This window comes from Dromiciops gliroides, chromosome 6 (assembly GCF_019393635.1).
Source record: "Dromiciops gliroides isolate mDroGli1 chromosome 6, mDroGli1.pri, whole genome shotgun sequence".
In the NCBI taxonomy this organism is placed as follows: domain Eukaryota; kingdom Metazoa; phylum Chordata; class Mammalia; order Microbiotheria; family Microbiotheriidae; genus Dromiciops; species Dromiciops gliroides.
In genome coordinates, this window is record NC_057866.1 from 258,224,187 (window position 1) to 258,244,538 (window position 20,352).

A 20,352-nucleotide genomic window follows, 5' to 3' on the forward strand; every position below is an offset into this window, starting at 1 on the left:
ATTCATGTAGTGATCTAGACCTGAAGTTAGCCTGGGTCTGGGGAAACTGATCCATTTCAACCAATACCTGATGTGGGGCAGAGGAGATAGACATTAAGGTGTGTGCCTGGATACCCTGAGGAGAAAACCATGGACAGAGTGTGAGGAGAGCTGGTGAGGAATGAAGTGGCTGAGGACATCCATAGAGAAGCTAGAAGAATCAATCATTCCTCTGAGATGTGAATCCTAAAGGGGGCTTGTCAGAGGCAGCTAGGTGGCGCAGTGGATAAGGTACTGGCCCTGGATTCAGGAGGACCTGAGTTCAAATTCGGCCTCAGACTCTTGACATGGACTAGCTATGTGGCCCTGAGCAAGTCACTTAACCCTCACTCCCCTGCAAAAACAAAAAACAACAAATAAAGGGGGCTTGTGGGTCAAAGTCAGATTCAGTCTGGTGTCCATCAGACCATCTCTTGCCCACAAGGAATTAACCACATACCCTCTTTTATTTGCCAAAGGAAAGAGAAGGCTGATTGGAAGACCTGGAGACTACTATATATCAGAAAGAAGGAAAGAAGGAGGGAAGGAAGGAAAGGGGAGGTAGGAAAGAAGGAAATGAGCATTTAAGTGCTTATTATTTCACAAATGAAACTTAATAAAACAAACATCTGAAAAAGGTACAAGTTAGGCAACTACTAAATTATACCACTGATGTAATTTTATTGTATTTATATATATATATATATATAATATATTATTCAACTTCAATAAAATATATCATGTATGAAATAAAATTTGCTCATACAAAACAAGACTATGACACCCATCAGTTTGCACTCTGTTTCAGAGTTTTAAATTTTAAGCATTGATAAAAACTCCAAGTGGCCACAAAGAATGGCAGAATTTCAGTAAGTTGTCTTTCTTCCTCTTTACAGTCACTGTGCCATCCTAATTTCTAACCTGCTGTTTAAGTTACAGGACTACGTGCATAGTACCACAGGATTAGAAATACCAACTGTGCCCCAAAACAGCTCAAATGATTCCAAATTGTTAGGAACTTTACTCTTGGAAGGAATGCTTGTAGCTAGGTCCCCAAGCATCCGGGATGATTGCTTACAGCCAGTGGCTTAACTAGGGGTTCTCCAAACTAACTTTGACTGTTTAAAGCTCCCTGCAGACAATGCACCCCTATATAGCCCACTACTGCTGCCTTGCCCTTGGTATGCCAGGGCTCCCATAACATATATGCCCTTTCACTGTGCAACCACTAGGTGGCAGAAGACATTTGTACGTTTGGGTTTGCACTCCAATGACCTGGCCAAGTCACTTCCCCTCTGGTTCTCAATGTTCCCTCTATAAATCAAGGCTACTGGACTTAATGGTCTCTGTAAGGTCCCTTCCAGCTCTGAATCTATGATCCAGTGATCAATCAACGAGTCAATGAGTATTTATTAAGCAATGCTAATGTGCCAGGTGCTGAACATACATGCATACATGCATATGCACATACATACACATACAGACATAAACACATGCATACTTACATATGAGTATACACACGTATATGAATGAATAAATGAAACAATCCCATGTAACTATATGCAGAATAAAGAAAATAAATATAAAATAGCTAACTATGAGGTCGTTTGGGAAAGATGGCAGTAGCACTTGTGAAAAATCAGGAAAGGATTCATACAGCATATAGTGGTGCTTGAAATGCATTTCGATGGAAGAAAAAGATTCTGAGAGGTAAAAATGAAGAAGGAGTGCACTCCATGCATGGGGAACAGCCACTGCAAAGGCCTGGAGACAGGAGATGGGATGTCCTATAGGGAACTGTTTAGCTGATAGCCAGTTGAGCTGGATCTCAGGGTGGTGGAGGAGTAATGTCCAAAGGGACTGAAAAGATAGGTTGGACAAAGGAGCTCAAAAAGGCCCTGAGGGGCAGCTAGGTGGCTCAGTGGATAAAGCACCAGCGCTGGATTCAGGAGTACCTGAGTTCAAGTCCGGCCTCAGACACTTGACACTAGCTGTGTGACCCTGAGCAAGTCACTTAACCCCCATTGCCCTGCAAAAAAAAAAAAAAGGCCCTGAGATTTGGCATTTAAGAGTTCATTAGTCCTGGATTCAAGAGGACCTAAGTTCAAATCTGGCCTCAGACACTTGACACTTACTAGTTGTGTGACCCTGGGCAAGTCACTTAACCCTCGTTGCCTTGGGAAAAATAAATAAATAAATAAATAAATAAAGAGTTCATTAGTTAAGTAAATTGTAGCATATCAATGGAATGAAATATTTCTGTACAGTAAGAAATGACAAATATGCTGAATACAAGGAAGCACAGAAAGATCCACATGGACTGATACAGAGTGAACTGAGCAGAACCAAGAAAATGACATGCATCTTGTTTCTAGGTTGACTATAACAGTGTAAATGGAAAGAACAACCACAAAAAAAATCAAAAGTAATGTTGCAAAATTGCAAAGAACCAGCATGGTTGAAAAGACATTTCCAGCTTCACTCCTTTGCAGGGATGGGAGGTCTTGCAAGTGTGGTATATCTCATATATTTCAGCATTTTTGACTTATTGATTAGTTTTGATTTATTTCTTTTTTTCTTCTGGAATTGAGGTTGCTGGGAGAAATATCAACAATCTCACATATGCAGGTAAAATACTCTGATGCAAGAAAGTGAAGATGAATTAAGAAACCTTTTGAGCAGGTGGAGAGAGTGTAAGAGCTGGCTTGAAGCTTAATATATAATGAAAATATAATACAAAAGAAAATATAACAAAAAAGAAAAAAAAAACAAGATCATACCAACTGGTCCCATCACTTCCTGACAAATAAAGGGAGAAGAAATGGAAGCAGTGCCAGATTCTATATTCTTGGGCTAAAAGATCATTGCCGACAGTGACTGCAGCCATGAAATTAAAAAAAAAACACTTGCTCCTTAGAAGGAAAGTTATGGAAAATCTGGACAGATACTAAAAAAGTAGAAGCATCAACTTGCTGACAAAAGGTTCATATAGTCAAAGCTGTGTTTTTTCCAGTAGCAATGTGTGGCTGGGAGAGTTGGACTATAAGGAGAGCTGAATGCTGCAGAATTGACCCTTTTCATTGTGGTGTCAGAAAAGACTTTTGAAAGGCCCTTGGACAGCAGAGAGATCAAGTTACTCAGTACTTAAATACATTAAATCAGGCTATTCGTTGGAAGGTCAAATACTAAAGCTGAAAAGGAAATACTATGGTAGTATCATCAATTTAATAATATACTAATCAAATTACCAGAGAAATTCTTTGTGGAACTAGACAACAATAATTTTTTTTGGAAGAACCAAAGCTCTAAAATCTAAAGGGAAATTGGGAAGAAAAAGTACAGATGAAGAGATACTGGCATTACCTGACCTCAGACTATATTTTAAAGGAAAAGTTATTAAAATTATTTGGAACTGGATAAAAAATAGAAAAGTTAGAGAATAGATGAGAATCATTAAATAGGAGCAATTGAGAACTGTAGCTTGATATTTGGTAAACCCAAGAACATGAATTACTAAGGGAAGAATATTTTTACAAGGAATTGCTAATAAAACTAGAAAGTAGTTGAACAGAAATTAGGTTTAGTATGTAAAAGAAGCTCACAGTGTCATATACAAATATATTTTAGTGTTCTTTGCATATTGGAATATGTGTTAAGGATTACCTACATAATTAAGAAAATTGTAAGATGAAATTTGCTTTAGAAGAGTATTTTAGGGGGCAGCTAGGTGGCACAGTGGATAAAGCACCAGCCCTGGATTCAGGAGGACCTGAGTTCAAATGTGGTCTCAGACACTTGACACTTACTAGCTGTATAACCATGGACAAGTCACTTAACCCTCATTGCCCCACCAAAAAATAAAAAAAGAGAGAACAGTATTTTATACCACAATAAGTTCAAAATGGACAAACTGAATACAAATGGTTATCTCATCAAAAAACTTGAACCAAGAGTAAGAGAAAGATGATTTCAAAAAAACCTAGAAAAACTTACATGAGCTGATGCAAAGTGAAGTGAAGAGAACCAGAACATTCTTCATGATAACAGCAATATTGTACAATGAAGAACTGTGAATGACATCTATTTTCAGTAATACAATGATCCAACACAATCCCAAAAGAGTAATGATGAAGCATACTATCTACCTTGAAAGAAAGAACTGATATTGTTTAAATACAGATTGAAGCATACTGTTTTTCTTCCTGCCTTCCTTCTTTTTTTCCTTCCTTTATTTGAGTCTTCTTGAACAAAATGACTAATATGAAAATATGTTTTACATGATTGCACATGTATAACCTATATCTGATTGTTAACCATCTCAGGGAGAATGGAGAGAGGGAAAGAGGGATTAAAAAAACCCAAATAGTATCATCAGCATTGAGTGTTGATCTACTGTGATGGACTATATTCTTCTCAACAATGCAATGGTACAGAAGAGTTCCAGGGAACTCATGATAGAAGAGGATCTCCAAATCCAGGAAAAAAAAAAAAAACGAACTGTGGAATGCTGAATGAACCATACTATTTCTTTTGTTTTTGGTGCTGTTGTTTTTATGTTTTGAGGTTTTTCATCATTGCTCTGATTTTTCTCTTATAACATGACTAACGCAGAAATATGATTAATGTTATTATGTATATATATATATGTGTGTGTGTATATATATATATAAAACCTATATCAGATTGCCTGCTATCTAGGGGAGGGAGGAGGGAGGGCAGGGAGGGAGAAAAATCTGAAATTGGAAAGTTTGTATAAACAAAAGTTGAGAACTATCTTTACATGTAACAGGAAAAGAATAAAATACTTTATTAATTAAAAAAAAACCCAAATATTTAAAAAGATGTTTCAATATGTTTAACATGCAATTGGAGGAGGGGGAATAAAAAATGTAACAGGAGGAGGTACATTTCACAACTATGGCCAAGGGAGAAGAAGTCTTAACTCAACAAGAAAGGGATGCAGATCATAAAACAGGATAAGCAATTTTGATCATAAAGAATTAAAAAGCACTTGAATGAATAAAATCAATGAAGACTGAAAATGGTTTTTGTTTTTGTTTGCAGGGCAATGAGGGTTAAGTGACTTGCCCAGGGTCACACAGATAGTAAGTGTCAAGTGTCTGAGGTCAGATTTGAACTCAAGTCCTCCTGAATCCAGGGCCGGTGCTCTATCCACTGTGCCACTTAGCTGCTCCTAGGATTCTCTAAGTATACCATCATGTCATCTGCAAAGAGTGATAGTTTTGTTTCCTCCTTGTCTATTCTAATTCTTTTAATTTTTTTTTCTTCTCTTATTGCTAAAACTAACATTTCTAGTACAATATTAAATAATAAAGGTGATAATGGACATCCCTGTTTTTCACCCCTGATCTTATTAAGAAGGCCTCTAACATTTCCATTACATGTAATGACTGCTGATGGTTTTAGATATATACTGCTTTTTATTTTAAGGAAAGCTCCTCCTATTCCTATGCTCTCTAGTGTTTTTATTAGGAATGAGTGCTGTATTTTGTCAAAATTTTTCTCGGAATCTGTTGAGATAATCTTATGATTTTGGTTAGTTTTCTTATTGATGTGGTTGATTATGTTGATAGTTTTCCTGTTGTTGAACCAGCCCTGCATTCCTGGTATAAATCCCACCTGGTCATAGTGTTTTATCCTGGTGATCACTTGCTGTAATATCCTTGCTAATATTTTATTTAAGATTTTTGCATCAATATTCATTAGGGAAATTGGTCTATAATTTTCTTTTTCTGTTTTGACTCTGCCTGGTTTTGGTATCAACACCATATTTGTGTCATAAAAGGAATTTGCTAGAACTCCTTCATCTATTTTTCCAAACACCTATTTTTTTTTTAGTGAGGCAATTGGAGTTAAGTGACTTGCCCAGGGTCACACAGCTAGTAAGTGTCATGGGGTGCAGAGCACCCCAGAAGTTCTCTAGGGCACACCAAGGAATCTCCTTGAGAAACTAAACCAGAGGACAGATAACGCCTAGAGAGATAAGCTGAACCAAATTGGACTGAGCTAGCTTTGGATTCCTACCCTTCATTCTGGTCTCCCTTACCCTGGGGAGATAAATTTGGGTGTGGCTTCAGCCTTTGTGTTCTGAAGAGGGATCCGTAGCCACCCCTCACCCAATTCCTCTAGTCACTACCAGTGGGGGATGGTCCTCAACTCCTCACCCAATTCCCCCAGCTACCACCAGTGGGGGATGGTCCTCTCTCACTAAAGGAACTTTTCAGAGCAGATGGGCCACCCCCATCAGTCCCCTATAAAAGTACCTTCCAGTCTCCTGTTCAAGGAGATTTGGTACCTCTGAGCCATGTGCTTTATGCCAAATCTCCCCATGAAAAGTCTGATTTCTTTCATGGTTTCCCTCCCCCCACCCTTCCCCTCCCTTGCTCCTAAATAAACTATCACCTTATTCTAACTACGTTTTGTGTGCAAGAGGGTGTAATTCTTTAAAGAGGAATTCCCAAGAACCCCAACTCCTACCCCAACCCCAACCTGTACCCCATTTCCCCCATATCATCAGTGTTAAGTGTCTGAGGCTGGATTTGAACTCAGGTCCTCCTGACTCCAGGGCTGGTGCTCTATCCACTGCGCCACCTAGCTGCCCCCCAAACACCTATTCTTTTATAACTTTTTTTCTTTTTTCTTTTCTTTTTTTTTTTTTTGTGAGGCAATTGGGGTTAAGTGACTTGCCCAGGGTCACACAGCTAGTTTTAAATGTCTGAGGCTGGATTTGAAATCAGGTTCTCCTGAATCCAGGGCCGGTGCTCTATCCACTGCACCACCTAGCTGCCCCCTGAACACCTATTCTTTTTTTGCTTTTTGTTTTTTTTTAGTGAGGCAATTGGGGTTAAGTGACTTGCCCAGGGTCACACAGCTAGTAAGTGTTAAGTGTCTGAGGTCAAATTTGAACTCAGATACTCCTGAATCCAGGGCCAACGCTTTAACCACTGCGCCATCTAGCTGCCCCCCTGAACACCTATTCTTAATAGAAAAATGGTTGAAGATATGAAGTCAAGAGAATTGAAAATCATAAATGATCATTTGAAGACATGCTCCAGAATACTAACAACAAATGTGTATGAAAACAACTCAATTTCACCTCATAGCCTGAAAATTGTAAAGATGATACAAAATAGGACAACTCAGTCTTGGAAGACTTGTGGAAATATTAACGCTCTGTTGATGGGAACTGTAAATTACTTCAATCCTTCTGAATATTAACTTGGAATTATGCAAGAAAAGTGACTAAATTACCTATACCTTCCCACTCCTATACATATGCCTCAAGGGAGCCAGTATAGAAACAAAGGCTCAATACAGATCAAATTATTCCTAGGAAACAGGGTTGTTGGGGTTTTTTTGGAAGCAGAGAACTAAATAAATATAAATAAATAGAGATAAATACTAAAATACTAAAATCAACCACAAAGGAAGTATGAAGGAAGATGTTATCCACCTCCATAGAGAGAACTGAAAAATAGAAGTATGCATACTCTGTGGGTGTCATCAATGCTTTTTTTTCCCTACACAAATTGCAAACTACCAACCACATAAAAACATCCTAAATCACTATTTGTAAGAGAAATGCAGATCGATATACCCCTCAGGTTTCATTCTACATCCACTGAATTGGAAGATAATGAAAGACAACAATAGTTCTTGTTGGAGAGGCTGTGAGCCATTAGCCACACGAGTGCATTGTGGTTTAAACCTTTCTCAAAAACAATTTGTAATTGTTCAAGATGAAAATGATCATACCCTTTAATCCAGTGATCTTAGTGTTAGGCATATTGAAGCTATTGATGGAGGTCAGTGACAGAGATCTCAAAATATTCATAGCAGCATATTTTGTAGCAAAAACAAAAACAAAAAAATAAATCCTGAAAACAAAGTGGATGCATATTGATTGAAGAGTGCCTAAATAATGTCTCATAGTGCCTATTCAAAGGAAGGTAGTGTATTTTATTACTGGTCTTCTGGAACCAAGATTGGTCATTGCATTTAATTTGATCAAAAATCCTCTTGGGGACAGTGGATAAATCACTGGCCCTGGATTCAGGAAGACATGAGTTCAAATGCAGCCTCAGGCAATTACTAGCTATATGACCCTGGGCAAGTCACTTAACCCTCATCCCCCCCCCCCCCATCCTTTGGGAAGGCACTGTTAGGCATTGTAATGGCAACTGGTTTTGTCTAATGGTTTTTCTTTGTTAAAGGGGGATTCTGTGAGGGGTGTGTTATTGGAATTAACTGTGATATAAACAATGAAAAAAACAAAAGAGGAAATTAAAATCTCAACTAGAGAAAATTTTTGATAAAAAATTTTGATAAAGAAAATTTTTTGATAAAGTCTCTGTATACATAACTTGAAATATACTTTCTAGTATCCTTTCTATAAATTGATTGTGTTGTGTAATGGACTATTATTACCCTTGCAGCTTGGTTTTTTTATCAAGAAGTGTATTATTTTATACCATGTAGTAAATTGATACAGTGTGGTGTGGTAGATGGAGAGTTGGTCTTAGGACTTTGAGTCCTGGCTCTGACACATACTTTGTGATCCCAGGCATGTCACTTAAATTATTGGTGCTACAGACAATACATTTCAGAGCAGGTAGGTACTGAGCTATACTGGTAGAGAGAGTATGTGTCAAGAGAATTCCCAATACCAATGAGTCCAGTATAAACAAAATTTGAGTAACTACAAATTTAACCTTTCAGATTTTGAATGTAAATAGTAAATCATATACCAAGTCTACCTTAGTTTTCCTTTTAAATGTGATCGTCAGGGGGCAGCTAGGTGGCACAGTGGATAGTGCACTGGCTGTGGAGTCAGGAGGACCTGAGTTAAAATACAGCCTCAGACACTTAACACTTACTAGCTGTGTGACCCTGGGCAAGTCACTTAACCCCAATTGCCTCACCAAATAAATAAATAGATTCAATTGTCTCTTCTTCCATTCCTGATTACTGAATACTAATTCTTCCTATGCCATCAACAAAATGTAAAGCTATCATTAGAATCAAAACAAAATCGTGTGCTCTTGTGTTTTTAAATATGAGAACATTTTCTTGTTGGAAAGGAATTCAGTAAGTTGTCCATAGGCCAGCCTCTATTAAAATGTTTACTAAGACAGAACACTCTCTAAACAAGCTTAACCCTACACCTCTGGTTTAGCCATTGTTTTATTTCAAGAAAAGGCAGAATGTTGTAGTGAAAATAGTATTGGTCTCAGAATGAAGAGACCTAAATTCAAATCTCAGCCTCGAAGTTTATTCCTGGAGGTCTTCATAGTCCAAGGGTAACTGGTATCAGGAAAAGACAACATAAATGAACTCATCTAAAGTAGGGACCAGCATTAACAGAAGAAACAGTGGGGGAAAAGTTTGATTGGGACTTAATCTTTGAAAAAAATCAAACTAAAGTTATGAAAATAAATTAATTTTATTTTATATTTAACAAAATTTAGGTTACAGTTACAACTGTGTGCTAATTTATAGAATAAACAATGAATCAAGTGCTGGGCTTTTGGGGTATAATTTTTTTCTAACAAAACTGTATGATAGCAAGATAAGTCATTCTTTATTCCATGATTTTTTGTAGCAGAATTATAAAAAGGGTCATTACCAAGCATGATAGAGAGGATCACAGAAGACGAAATGGGCAAAAGGAAGACTTAAAATTGCACAAACAAAACCAATGCAGCTAAAATTAGAAGGAAAGCAGGCAGATGAAGGGGGGAAAAATCCTTGCAGCAAGTTTCTCTGATAAAGGTCTCATTTCCAAGATATATAGGGAACTGATTTAAATATGTAAGAGCCATTCCCCAATCAATAAATATGTAAAAGGACATGCACAAGTAGCTTTTTAGAGGAAGAAATGCAAACTTATCAATAAGCCATATTTAAAAAAATTCTTCAAATCACTAATAGAGAAATGCAAATTAAAGCAACTGTAGGTTTCACCTCATACCCCAGACAAACACTAAGAGACTGTGGAGAAACAGATATAGTAATGTGTTTTTAATGGAGTTGGGAACTAGTCTGGCCATTCTGGAAAACAATATGGATCTATTCCCTAGAAGTTATTAAACTGAGCATACTATTTGATCTAGTGATACCACTACTAGGAGCATGCCTTACAGAGATAAAAGATAGAGCAAAATGATGAAAATGTATATATGAGCTCTTTCCCTGTAGCAAAGAATCGGAAACTACATTGAAACTGAGGGGGTGCCCATCGATTGGGGAATGGCTGAACAAATGATACTGTATGAATGCAATGGAATATCACCGTACTTATGAAATAACAAAAGACTTGGGAAGACTTGCATGAACTAATGCAGAGTGAAGTAAGCAGGACCAGAAGAAAAATGCATACAATAAAAAACCACATCATAATGACAAATAACTTATAACAACCCTAACACAATTGCCAATCACGAGTCCAGTGGACTCATGGAGAAACCAGGTACAGATTGAGATGGCTATTTTTTGGCCATGGCTAATGTGGGAATCTGTTTTGCTTAACTATGCATAGTTGTTACAAGGAAAAAAATTAAAAGAGGTTATTACTGTAAAAATCTTAAGGACTTGGGCTCAGGCCAGCCTCTAGCCACCATGCCAAGATGTTTTTCATTGAGTCATCATGATGTGCTTAATGTTTCAGCTCTAAATATTTATATAGTGGTGCTGCTATCAAATTCATTTAACAGTATTATGCAATGAAACTCCAAAAGGTTTTTAAGTCTTTTAATAAAATACATCATTCTGGGAAAAATTTAGGTCCTTAAAAAAATACCCCATATGCTTATTATATACACCTCAAAATAATTTGAAACATTGTCTATTTTTCCAACCAAAACTGCAGATTAATCCCTTAATTATGGAAATTGAAGAAAAGGTTCAGGAAACATAATGATAAAATTAGGAAATTATATATTTACTGAATATGAAAAACTCTAAGAATGCAAGCTTTAGCAGTGATTTGTCTTTTGTAACTTCTGGTATCTTAAGGGTAAAAAATGTATATTCTCAACTTTTTCATCATAAAGATATTTGGAAGGTACATAAGCTCATGAGAGAAAGGGGTACTGAGAAAAAGTACTAATTATAAGGCTATCACAATTTAGAAAACATTAAAATTGCAAACTTTTATTACCGGGGGAAAAAAAAAACTAAAGAAGACAAATGACCATCATTTTCTCAATCAATAATCTGATTTAAGGAATTAATAAGAAAAGTGACAAAGTTTGACTTGTGGGCTCCTTTAAAAAGTAAAAGCTAATTTTACTTTTAATGAATACCAACTACATATTTTAAAGCTGTCTTACCTATTAAATTGCCAGATGTAATAAAAATATAGTATTTTTAAAGAAACTAAAGAAAAATGCAAAATCAAATTTTTTACAGAATAGTATAAATGTTTATTTTTCCTTATGATTTATCTTGCTGCTTTGTTTTTACAATATAGAAAAGTGTATTTTCTGAATAGCTCTAGTAAATATAAATTTATTCTTTTCTACTTTTGGATGTAAATAGAACTAGAAAATGATATACCCAGCCCACCCCAAATATTCTTTTAAAATAATTGAATGAATGTGATTATTAATCTGGTTGAGCGATTTGATGCAAATGGCTAAATACAAAAGGAAAACATTTAGGAAGTACTATATGGGGAGGAAAAGAATCTTAATACTTTTGATAGCTTGTTGAAAGACCAGAGAAACTAAAAGCAATTGATTGCACCTTCAACTCTTTAGAAGAAAAACATTCTCAACAATGCCATCATACATAATCGACAATTATAAACCAAATTTCACAAACATTTTCTGCATACAGTATATATAAATACACATCACAAAGGTGCAATTAGAATTAAACACAGAATATGTACAAAATGAACACAGAAGTTTAGTTGTAGACAAAAAATTACTGTCATCTGTTAAAAAATAACTTGATTAGGTATTATTTTATCCACTTACACTAATTTACATTTATACAAATTTTAATTGAACATACTAGTTCGATGTGCTAAGAATAGCTGTACTATCTACATTTAAAGTTACTGCACTGTTACTTTGAAAGTCCAAATAAGAAAAAGAAGATACTTTAATGAATAACGGATTTTCCCCTTAAGGATTATTTAACGTCTATCTTCTACCTGTTGAGTGGACATGCTCACACATATGTATGCACTTCACACATGCTACAAATTCCACTGTAGGAAATATAACAATCATGTACATGTAATAATTACCGAGAAGGTAAGCTATCTAAAAAATGGCTGAATTCCAACATGGTTATTTCTTTTCATAAAACCTAGAGTTCTACTGAATTAGATCCTTAAATAAAAAAGGTTGATGAGTTACATAAAATGATTTTCATGTTTTAAGTAATTCTATGAAAAACATCAAACCTTCAAGCATCACGCTACCATATCCTGTTTGGATAATCCTGATTCTTCCCCAATGTACTAGAACGTCTTCGATAAAAACATCTGTCCTATTAAGCTTGTCTTTTCAAAGAAACAAAAGTTGTGACACTTGTGTTAGGAGGCACACATCTGTGAACCGAAACTGAGCCACAGAGCAGTGCTCGCAGAGTTCTCTTTTCCCAGAGAAAAAACAAATGTTCCGATTTTACCAATTCTCATGGCTTTGCATCTAGATCTGTTGAACCCTCGGCAAATGGTATACTTGATAAGAAAGACATGTTCATGTGACCACTTTGTGACACTGACAGATGTTTGTTTACTCTTAATCATGTCTAGTCTTTCCATTTGTATATCTAGGAAACTTGATGACCCTTTCTTCTTCTTCTAAATCTATACCACCACTTTGAAATAGAAACTAGAGAGATCCCAGAGCACTCGTTAATCAGTCTCATTATACAGAAATATATTACCCGTCCTCGGATATTTAGCTTACAATTTTTATTAATACATTATAAGATCTTTTTAAAAACAAAATAATATTCATTTTAAAAGCTGTGCCTGTGGATTATCATCCTTCTCACACTTAAAAAGTGGCAACAGGCCACTTTTCATCCTACAGTTAATTTTTTAAAGGTAGCACTGACATTTCTGTAACAAAATATTTGTTGGATATTTTTCTTCAGAATTAGTTTAACATGTATTTTCTAAGATCAAGCCTTTGACCGAATAAGTGTTTCTTACCAATTTTTCTTCAATTTCCACTGGAATAAAGTAATGCAAGGCTTTCCACCATAAATAACAGATAATTTATAAATGCTCTTCAGGTAAAAGAATCAGAATGACAGACGATCTAATTCTAAGAAACTTAGGCAAATAAATTCAAAAGCAAAACAACACAAGAAAAATTCAAATTTAGAGAGTTCTAAGTCGATTTACCTAATTTAAAAGAACTAATTCCTCATTAAAAATGTCTTCTTTTTCAGTATTATGAATCCTAGCTCTTTTTCAAACAAGCACTGAATTCACAATGCAGTCACGGTCTTCCCTCCGAGTGTCCCTTTGCCTTAAGTGTTCCTCACTGTTCAAGTTTCAGTTTTTGTGCAAGAATTAGCAGTTCATGGCACAAGGGTCACTCTTGGCCTTTCCTGCAGAGTTGATGACTCTCATTAAGCATCGTCCAAACTCCTCCAGGATCATCCGCTCAGCTGCTGCTTTTGATTTCCCCTTCTTGTCTGCCTGCTCAGCCTGTGCCAGGAGACAGTTACATGTTGCTTCTGCTACTTCCTTGGTCACAAATGTAAATGGTAATCTGAAATGGCAACAAACAAAACAATCAGTGATGACACAAAATGTGGTTGCTTGACTGAACTTGACTGAAATGTTCTTTTGATGAATAAAACTGCACTTTGGAAGTAACTTGTGAATCAGAGATCAAACTATGTTCAACATTAGGACCTATTATATCACATAGGAAAAGTGGTGATTCATGTATGATCAACTGATTCTTTCATTGTTGTTTTCTGTACCGCACTGAGGCCCATCAATGATAAATAAGTCATAGTCTCTGTCTAGAAGAGTCACCAGGTTTGATGGGAAGGCTGATAGAGGGCCAGTAAGTATTTAAAACAAATATCTGTTGAATGAATGAAAGATAACAGTTTTTTCTAGGACAATTCAGGTTTTGAAAAATTCTCACTGAAAAAGTCCTTTAAATTTTAAAATCAAGAAAACATTTAGGAGCACAACAACTTTTTCACAAACTATCTGAAAGTGGAGAGTTTTCAATGTTTCAGTGTGTTTTCTTTATGAATTACAAGTTCCAACCCAGAACCCAAAGGAAAGAAAGAAAACTGCCCTGCAAACAAACAGAGCTAGCTCCACCACCAATCAAGGCTTCATCAAACACTGACCTTTAATTTTAAAGTCTATTCTATCACATTCAGGCACAAACTGATCTGTTCCTAAGCTCTTCCTGAGGCGAAATATAGGCCACCTCCTGCTTGGTACAGGGCACAAAGTAGGAGCTTAGTGTTACTGACTGACTGAGAAGTGATAGATAACACCAATCTTTTCTTTATTTCTTTATTCTTTTTTAACACCAATCTTAAACACAAAGACAACAGGCCTTGCTGGGCAGTGCAAGAGATGCAAGGAAGGCTAGCGATGGGAAAAGAGTAACAACTTGCAAATGGGGTTTAATGCATTTAGTTCTATCTTTCTTCACAGTGTTAAAGTCTCTATATCAATTGTTTCCCTGGTTCAGTTCACTTCACTCTCAGATGTCTGTGAATCTGTTCTTTTCCTATTTCTTGCTATATAATAATATTCCATTACATTAAAACATCATAATTTGTTCAGTGATTCCCCGGTTGGACACCTCCTTTTTTTTTTTTTAAACAATCTTTGCTATATCAAGAAAACTATAAAGGAAAACCCCTAAGTGGGAGTGAGGGTGGAAAATTTAGGGAAAAAAATTGTTAGGTTGCCACATCACTGTCATTTTCTTTTATTAAATTATCTTTTTTAAAAAGTATTTCCTTTTTTTGATCTACCTGGTTCTTTTGGATTAGTCTCCAATTAAGTGTGAATGTTTTCAAAAGCCACTTATGGGTCACAATTTTTAGTTTCATAAAGGTGGGTCTGAAACCACCTCACTCCATTTTAGCCTTGGTAATTTAAATAGCTAAGAAAAAGTCTCAGTTAATGGACCTCACATGCAAGGAAACTTGGCCACATCTCAGATCTGGTCTATACATTATCAAATGAGTTAAGATGGGATTCATCTGGCAGCTAGGTGGCGCAGTGGATAGAGCACCGGCCCTGGATTCAGGAGTACCTGAGTTCAAATCCGGCCTCAGACACTTAACACTTACTGGCTGTGTGACCCTAGGCAAGTCACTTAACCCCAATTGCCTCACTAAAAAAAAAAAAAAAAAAAAAAAAAAGATGGGATTCATCTGAGAGGCTTTCCAGTACAACTTCAAGGGTGTGCCTTGAGGGCAGAGGAGGAAGGAGAGGCATTAGCCTGGGACTTGACCTTCTCCTCCTCTCTATTAAGCTCTCTGGATTTCTATATCTATGAGAACCCTCCCTTTGCCTGGTTCAGCTTAGAGTGATCATGTGTTGTCTAGTTCCATGTTTACATCCTCTTCATCTCTCACACCCCAATGGGAAATATTCAGTTCTCCCTTGTTCTTCCCTAATGTATTTTTCCCCTTCCCTTTTCTCTCTTAATACTATTGTGAGAATATTATTACCAGGGGCCCCCTGCTGAGAGAGCATGGGTTGACCTTTCTGAGGTCAATCTAACACCTGGAAGTTACCTCACAACATGAGACCACCCTCAACCAATCAGCTTGAAGCAGTGTGTAAGGACTGCATCTTCCAGGGGAGGCAGGAAGTGCTGTTCTCTTTTTTAATTGGTAGCTGGAACCTGGTGGGGGTGGCAGAACCAGGCCAGGTGGAACTCTGGTCTCTCCTTTAGGGTAGATAGGCTTTGCTATTCTTTCAGAGACACTGTTCTCTCTTTGCTGACCTCTAATGTACTTTAATAAATGCTGATGCCTAAACTGTTGCTGAAGCTTCTAATTTATAGGTAAATCCTAGCTAGCGTCTCCCACACTGGGGGGCAGGTAAGGGGAGCACACACATTGAGTTTTACCCATCACACTATCTAAACCAAACATATTACTCCCAGCTTTTGTGTTTTATTTAACTTTGTTACCTTTGAGGAATCAGGATTCCCATGACACACCTGTCTTTCCTTAACCTATTAGAAAGTACTTTTGGCATCGCCCCCTCCAAATGCTCAAATCTATTTAACTTTATAGGTTTCTCTTGATTTTTGTGTGTGCACTTCAAAGTTCCTAGAATTCAGCTGTGATCTTTTCATAAGGAATGTCTGAAAGACGGAGTATTATATTCCAAGATTTTCTCTCATTTCAAATAGCCACTGCCAAGCCATATATAATCTTTGAGTTTTTCCTTGGTGTTTAAACAACTTTTGGGGATCCTTTATATATATATGAAATTTTTATTTTTTTTGACCTGCAAGTCCTGGAATTTTGCCTTGACATTTCTGGGCATCATCTCCCTGAGGTTTGTTTCAGGAGGTTTCTTTCTAGTTTCACTTTTGCCCAGTTATTCTAATATATCTATATGTGGATAGATAGACTTAACCCCGAGGAAAAATCAGGAGTCGAGTCCCTCAGGCAGTTGGATGTTGGACATCGCATCCCTCTGGCAACTCCTGCGGCGGCACTGGTGCCACACTGTACTGGCTCTGCCTCTCCTTTGGATCCACCAATGTCGCGGAGAGGGAAAACCTGCTGCATGGGCCACAGCTTGTTTTCCATATGGATCTGCCCAGGCCAGCGCCCTGGAGAGGACGCTCCAGCTACTCCTCATGGGGTAGATACAACACGGGATGCGGCAGTTACCGGTTATAAGTCACTCAGGAGCTGCGGCTCCTGTATCGGACTGCACGGCCACACTGTGGCCGGTGGCTCTTCAAGGCGCTGATCCATGGTCTTCCGTGACTGGTGGAGGCCTGCTACTACTAGGTATCAAAGTAGATAGAGTTTTGGCTGAAGTCAGGAAGACCCGATTCAAATCTATCCTCAGATACGTGTTAGTTTTGTGACCCTGGACAAGTCAATTAACCTCTGTCTGCTGTCGTTCTCTCAACTATGAAATAGGAGAGAATAACAGTATCTATTTCCCCTAGCTGGTGTGAGGATCAAAGGAGATGATGTTTGTAAAGCACTCAGCATAGCGCCTGGCTTATTTAAATATATAAATTATATAAATGCTTCTTTTCTTTCTCCCAAGTCAGTCACAGAAAAAGAACTGTTTAACTTACTTTCCCCCTCCACTAGTTAAGGCAGGTGTTGGTCTGGGCAGTAGGTCTGAAATCTGAGAGGATAACTTTGTCTTTGCTGCTGTCTGTTGCTGTACTCTTACTTCAGCTGCATCTGCCAAGTGCATCAATGTTTTCCGTTCTGGGCTTTCTTCAAAATTCTTACATCCAATACATTTGCATATTGAAGAACACATTATTTTTGCCTAAAAGATCAAGTAAAGAAAGGTTAAGGATATATTATTAATTTTACAGGAATAAAAAATTATTAAGTAGGATTGTATTAGAATCCACTATAGAAATAGCTAATTAAATAATCAGGTATTTATTTTAATCTACATACAGATATTTCCCAACTTAAACATACTTAAGATACAAGTGTGGGGTCAGCTATCCAAACAAGAAGAAATGTTCCCCGAGTCATTGTGTCATACATTATTATTATTTTTTGGATTGTATGCCTATTTTATTTTATTTTTAAATTAATAAAGTATTTTATTTTTTTTCTGTTACATGTAAAGATAGTTCTCAACCTTTGTTTATACAAGCTTTACAATCTCAGATTTTTCTCCCTCCCTCCCCTCTCTCCCCCCTCCCCTAGACAGCAGGTAATCTGATATAGGTTTTATATATATATATAGTGTCATACATTATTATTAACTTTATGATCCTAGGCAAGTCACTGAACCTTTCCAAAACTCAACAGGGAATCAAGGTGGGGAGGGGGTATGGCAAATATTACCAGGAAGGGAACAGTTATAAGCAAAATAAACTTTTAAATGCCCCCAAAGACAGGGCAGCTAGGTGGCGCAGTGGATAAAGCACCAGCCCTGGATTCAGGAGTACCTGAGTTCAAATCTGGCCTCAGACACTTGACACTTACTAGCTGTGTGACCCTGAGCAAGTCACTTAACTCCTACTGCCCTGCCCCCCCCAAAAAAAACGCCCCAAAGACAAAGTAAAGGAAAAAAGAAAAGAACCAGAATCTAAGGTGGTGACTTGGATTGCCTTTTGGAGAGCTCTGATCAATACAGTGACCAACTACAGTTCCAGAGGTCTGATGATAAAGATTGTTATCCACCTTCTAACAGAAAGGGGAAATGTGTTACCCACCTCCTCAAAGGGAGAGGATTGACACAAAATTCAAGACAGAGACATAAAATTTGGGGCATAGCCATTAATGTGGATTTGTTTTGTTTGACTGCATTTGTATGTATCCTTCCCTCCTTCCTTGTTTTCAATGAGAGAAAGAGAAGCAATTGTGATGCCAAAAATAAGAGGGTCAATGAAACAATTTTTTTTACAAAAGGACAGAAGAGGGAGTAGCAGGAAGAAGTACATCTGAGTTCTAGCCAACAGTACTTCCAAACAGATCTGGAAATTGCTTCAAATGCCAACAAGATTAGAAGGAAAGCCAAAAGCTAGGAAACAATTTTCATAGCCAGTGTTTCTGATAAAGGCCTTGTATCTAAAATATATAGAGAACTGAATCAAATATATAAGAATACAAGTCATTCCCCAATTGAGAAATGGTCAAAGGATATAAACAGGCAGTTTTCTGTTGAAAACATTAAAGCTATCTACAATCATATGAAAAAATGTTCTCAGTTACTACTGATTATAGAAATGCAAATTAAAACTACTCTGAGGTACCACCTCACACATATGCAATTGGCTAATATGACAAAAAAGGGAAATGATAGATGTTGGAGAAATTGTGGGAAAATTAGAACACTAATGTACTGTTGGTGGAGCTGTGAACTGATCCAACCATTCTGGAGAGCAATTCAGAACCATGCCCAAAAGGCTATAAAACCCTTCAACCCAGCAATACCACTACTACTAGGTCTATATCCCAAAGAGATCATAAAAAAGGGAAAAGGACCCACATGTACAAAAATATTCATAGCTTCTCTCTTTGTGGTGGCGAAGAATTGGAAACTGAGGGGATGCCCATCAATTGGGAAATGGCTGAACAAGTTGTGGTATATGGATGTAATGTAAGAAATGATGAATAGGCAGATTTCAGAAAAACCAGGAAAGACTTACATGAACTAATGCTGTGTGGAATGAGCAGAACCAAGAGAACATTGTACACAGTATCAACAACATAGTGGGATGATCAATTGTAATAGACTTAACTCTTCTCAGCAATTCAACAATCCAAGACAATGCCAAAAGACTCATGGTGGAAAATGTTCTCCACATTCAGAAAAAGAACTATGGAGTCTGAATGCAGATTGAACGATACTATTTTCACTTTTGTTGTTTATTATTATGTTTTTTTTGGTGGAGCAATGAGGGTTAAGTGACTTTCCCAGGTCACAAAGCTAGTAAGTGTCAAATGCCGGAGGCCGGATTTGAACTCAGGTCCTCCTGAATCCAGGGCTGCACCACCTAGCTGACCTGTTTATTCTTTCTTGCATTTTTCTCCTTTTGTTCTGATTCTTTTTTAAAAACAATAATGTAGAAAATACATTTAACATGATTGTAATGTATAATCTATATCAAATTGCTTGCTGGCTTTGGGATGGGGGAGGGTAGGGAGGATGGGAGAAAAATTTGGAACTCAAAAAAAAAACTTTACATGTAACTGGAAAAAAATTTTAAAAGAAAAAAGAAAGAAAGTGCTTCAGAATAAGTTCTACTTGAAAAAAAAATTGAAGATTTTCTGATTGAAGAAAAAAAATCATGAGACATTTGTACAGCCCAGATTGGCACAGGGAGACACACAGGTCTGTGGACACTGGTGACAGGATCTAGCCAGGAATCAGCATTCCTGTGCAGGAAGAGGCTGTGTACCAGGACAAGAAGTGGTCCCAAGTCCAGCAGAGAGCAGCCTCAACTTGTATACAGGGTGAAGGAAGAGGTAGTAACTAACAACTCTCTGCCCACAAGCCAGTTCCAGGTCACAGATACAGGGCTGAGTAAGAAGAGGACCCATAACTAAGAGGACTATCACAGGGTGAGAATTAGTTGTGGGTCATAATCTGTCTCCTGAGTAAGGAGCAAGTTTAGAAGT

The 20,352-nt window shown here is 37.2% G+C and overlaps 1 protein-coding gene across 3 annotated transcripts in view; it reads right to left on the reverse strand.

Moving 5' to 3' along the window:
• Positions 1-9,512: 9,512 nt before the first annotated feature.
• The window catches only part of LIN54 (lin-54 DREAM MuvB core complex component), a 73,757-nt gene continuing 62,917 nt past the window's right edge, over positions 9,513-20,352 (reverse strand). For all 3 annotated transcript variants that reach the window (XM_043972537.1, XM_043972538.1, XM_043972539.1), the window contains exons 12-13: positions 17,334-17,536; positions 9,513-13,781 (exon numbers count right to left, since the gene is read on the reverse strand). In XM_043972537.1, the coding sequence (XP_043828472.1) occupies positions 13,580-13,781; positions 17,334-17,536 (405 nt within the window). In that variant the 3' untranslated portion in view covers positions 9,513-13,579. The remainder of the gene's footprint in view (positions 13,782-17,333; positions 17,537-20,352) is intronic.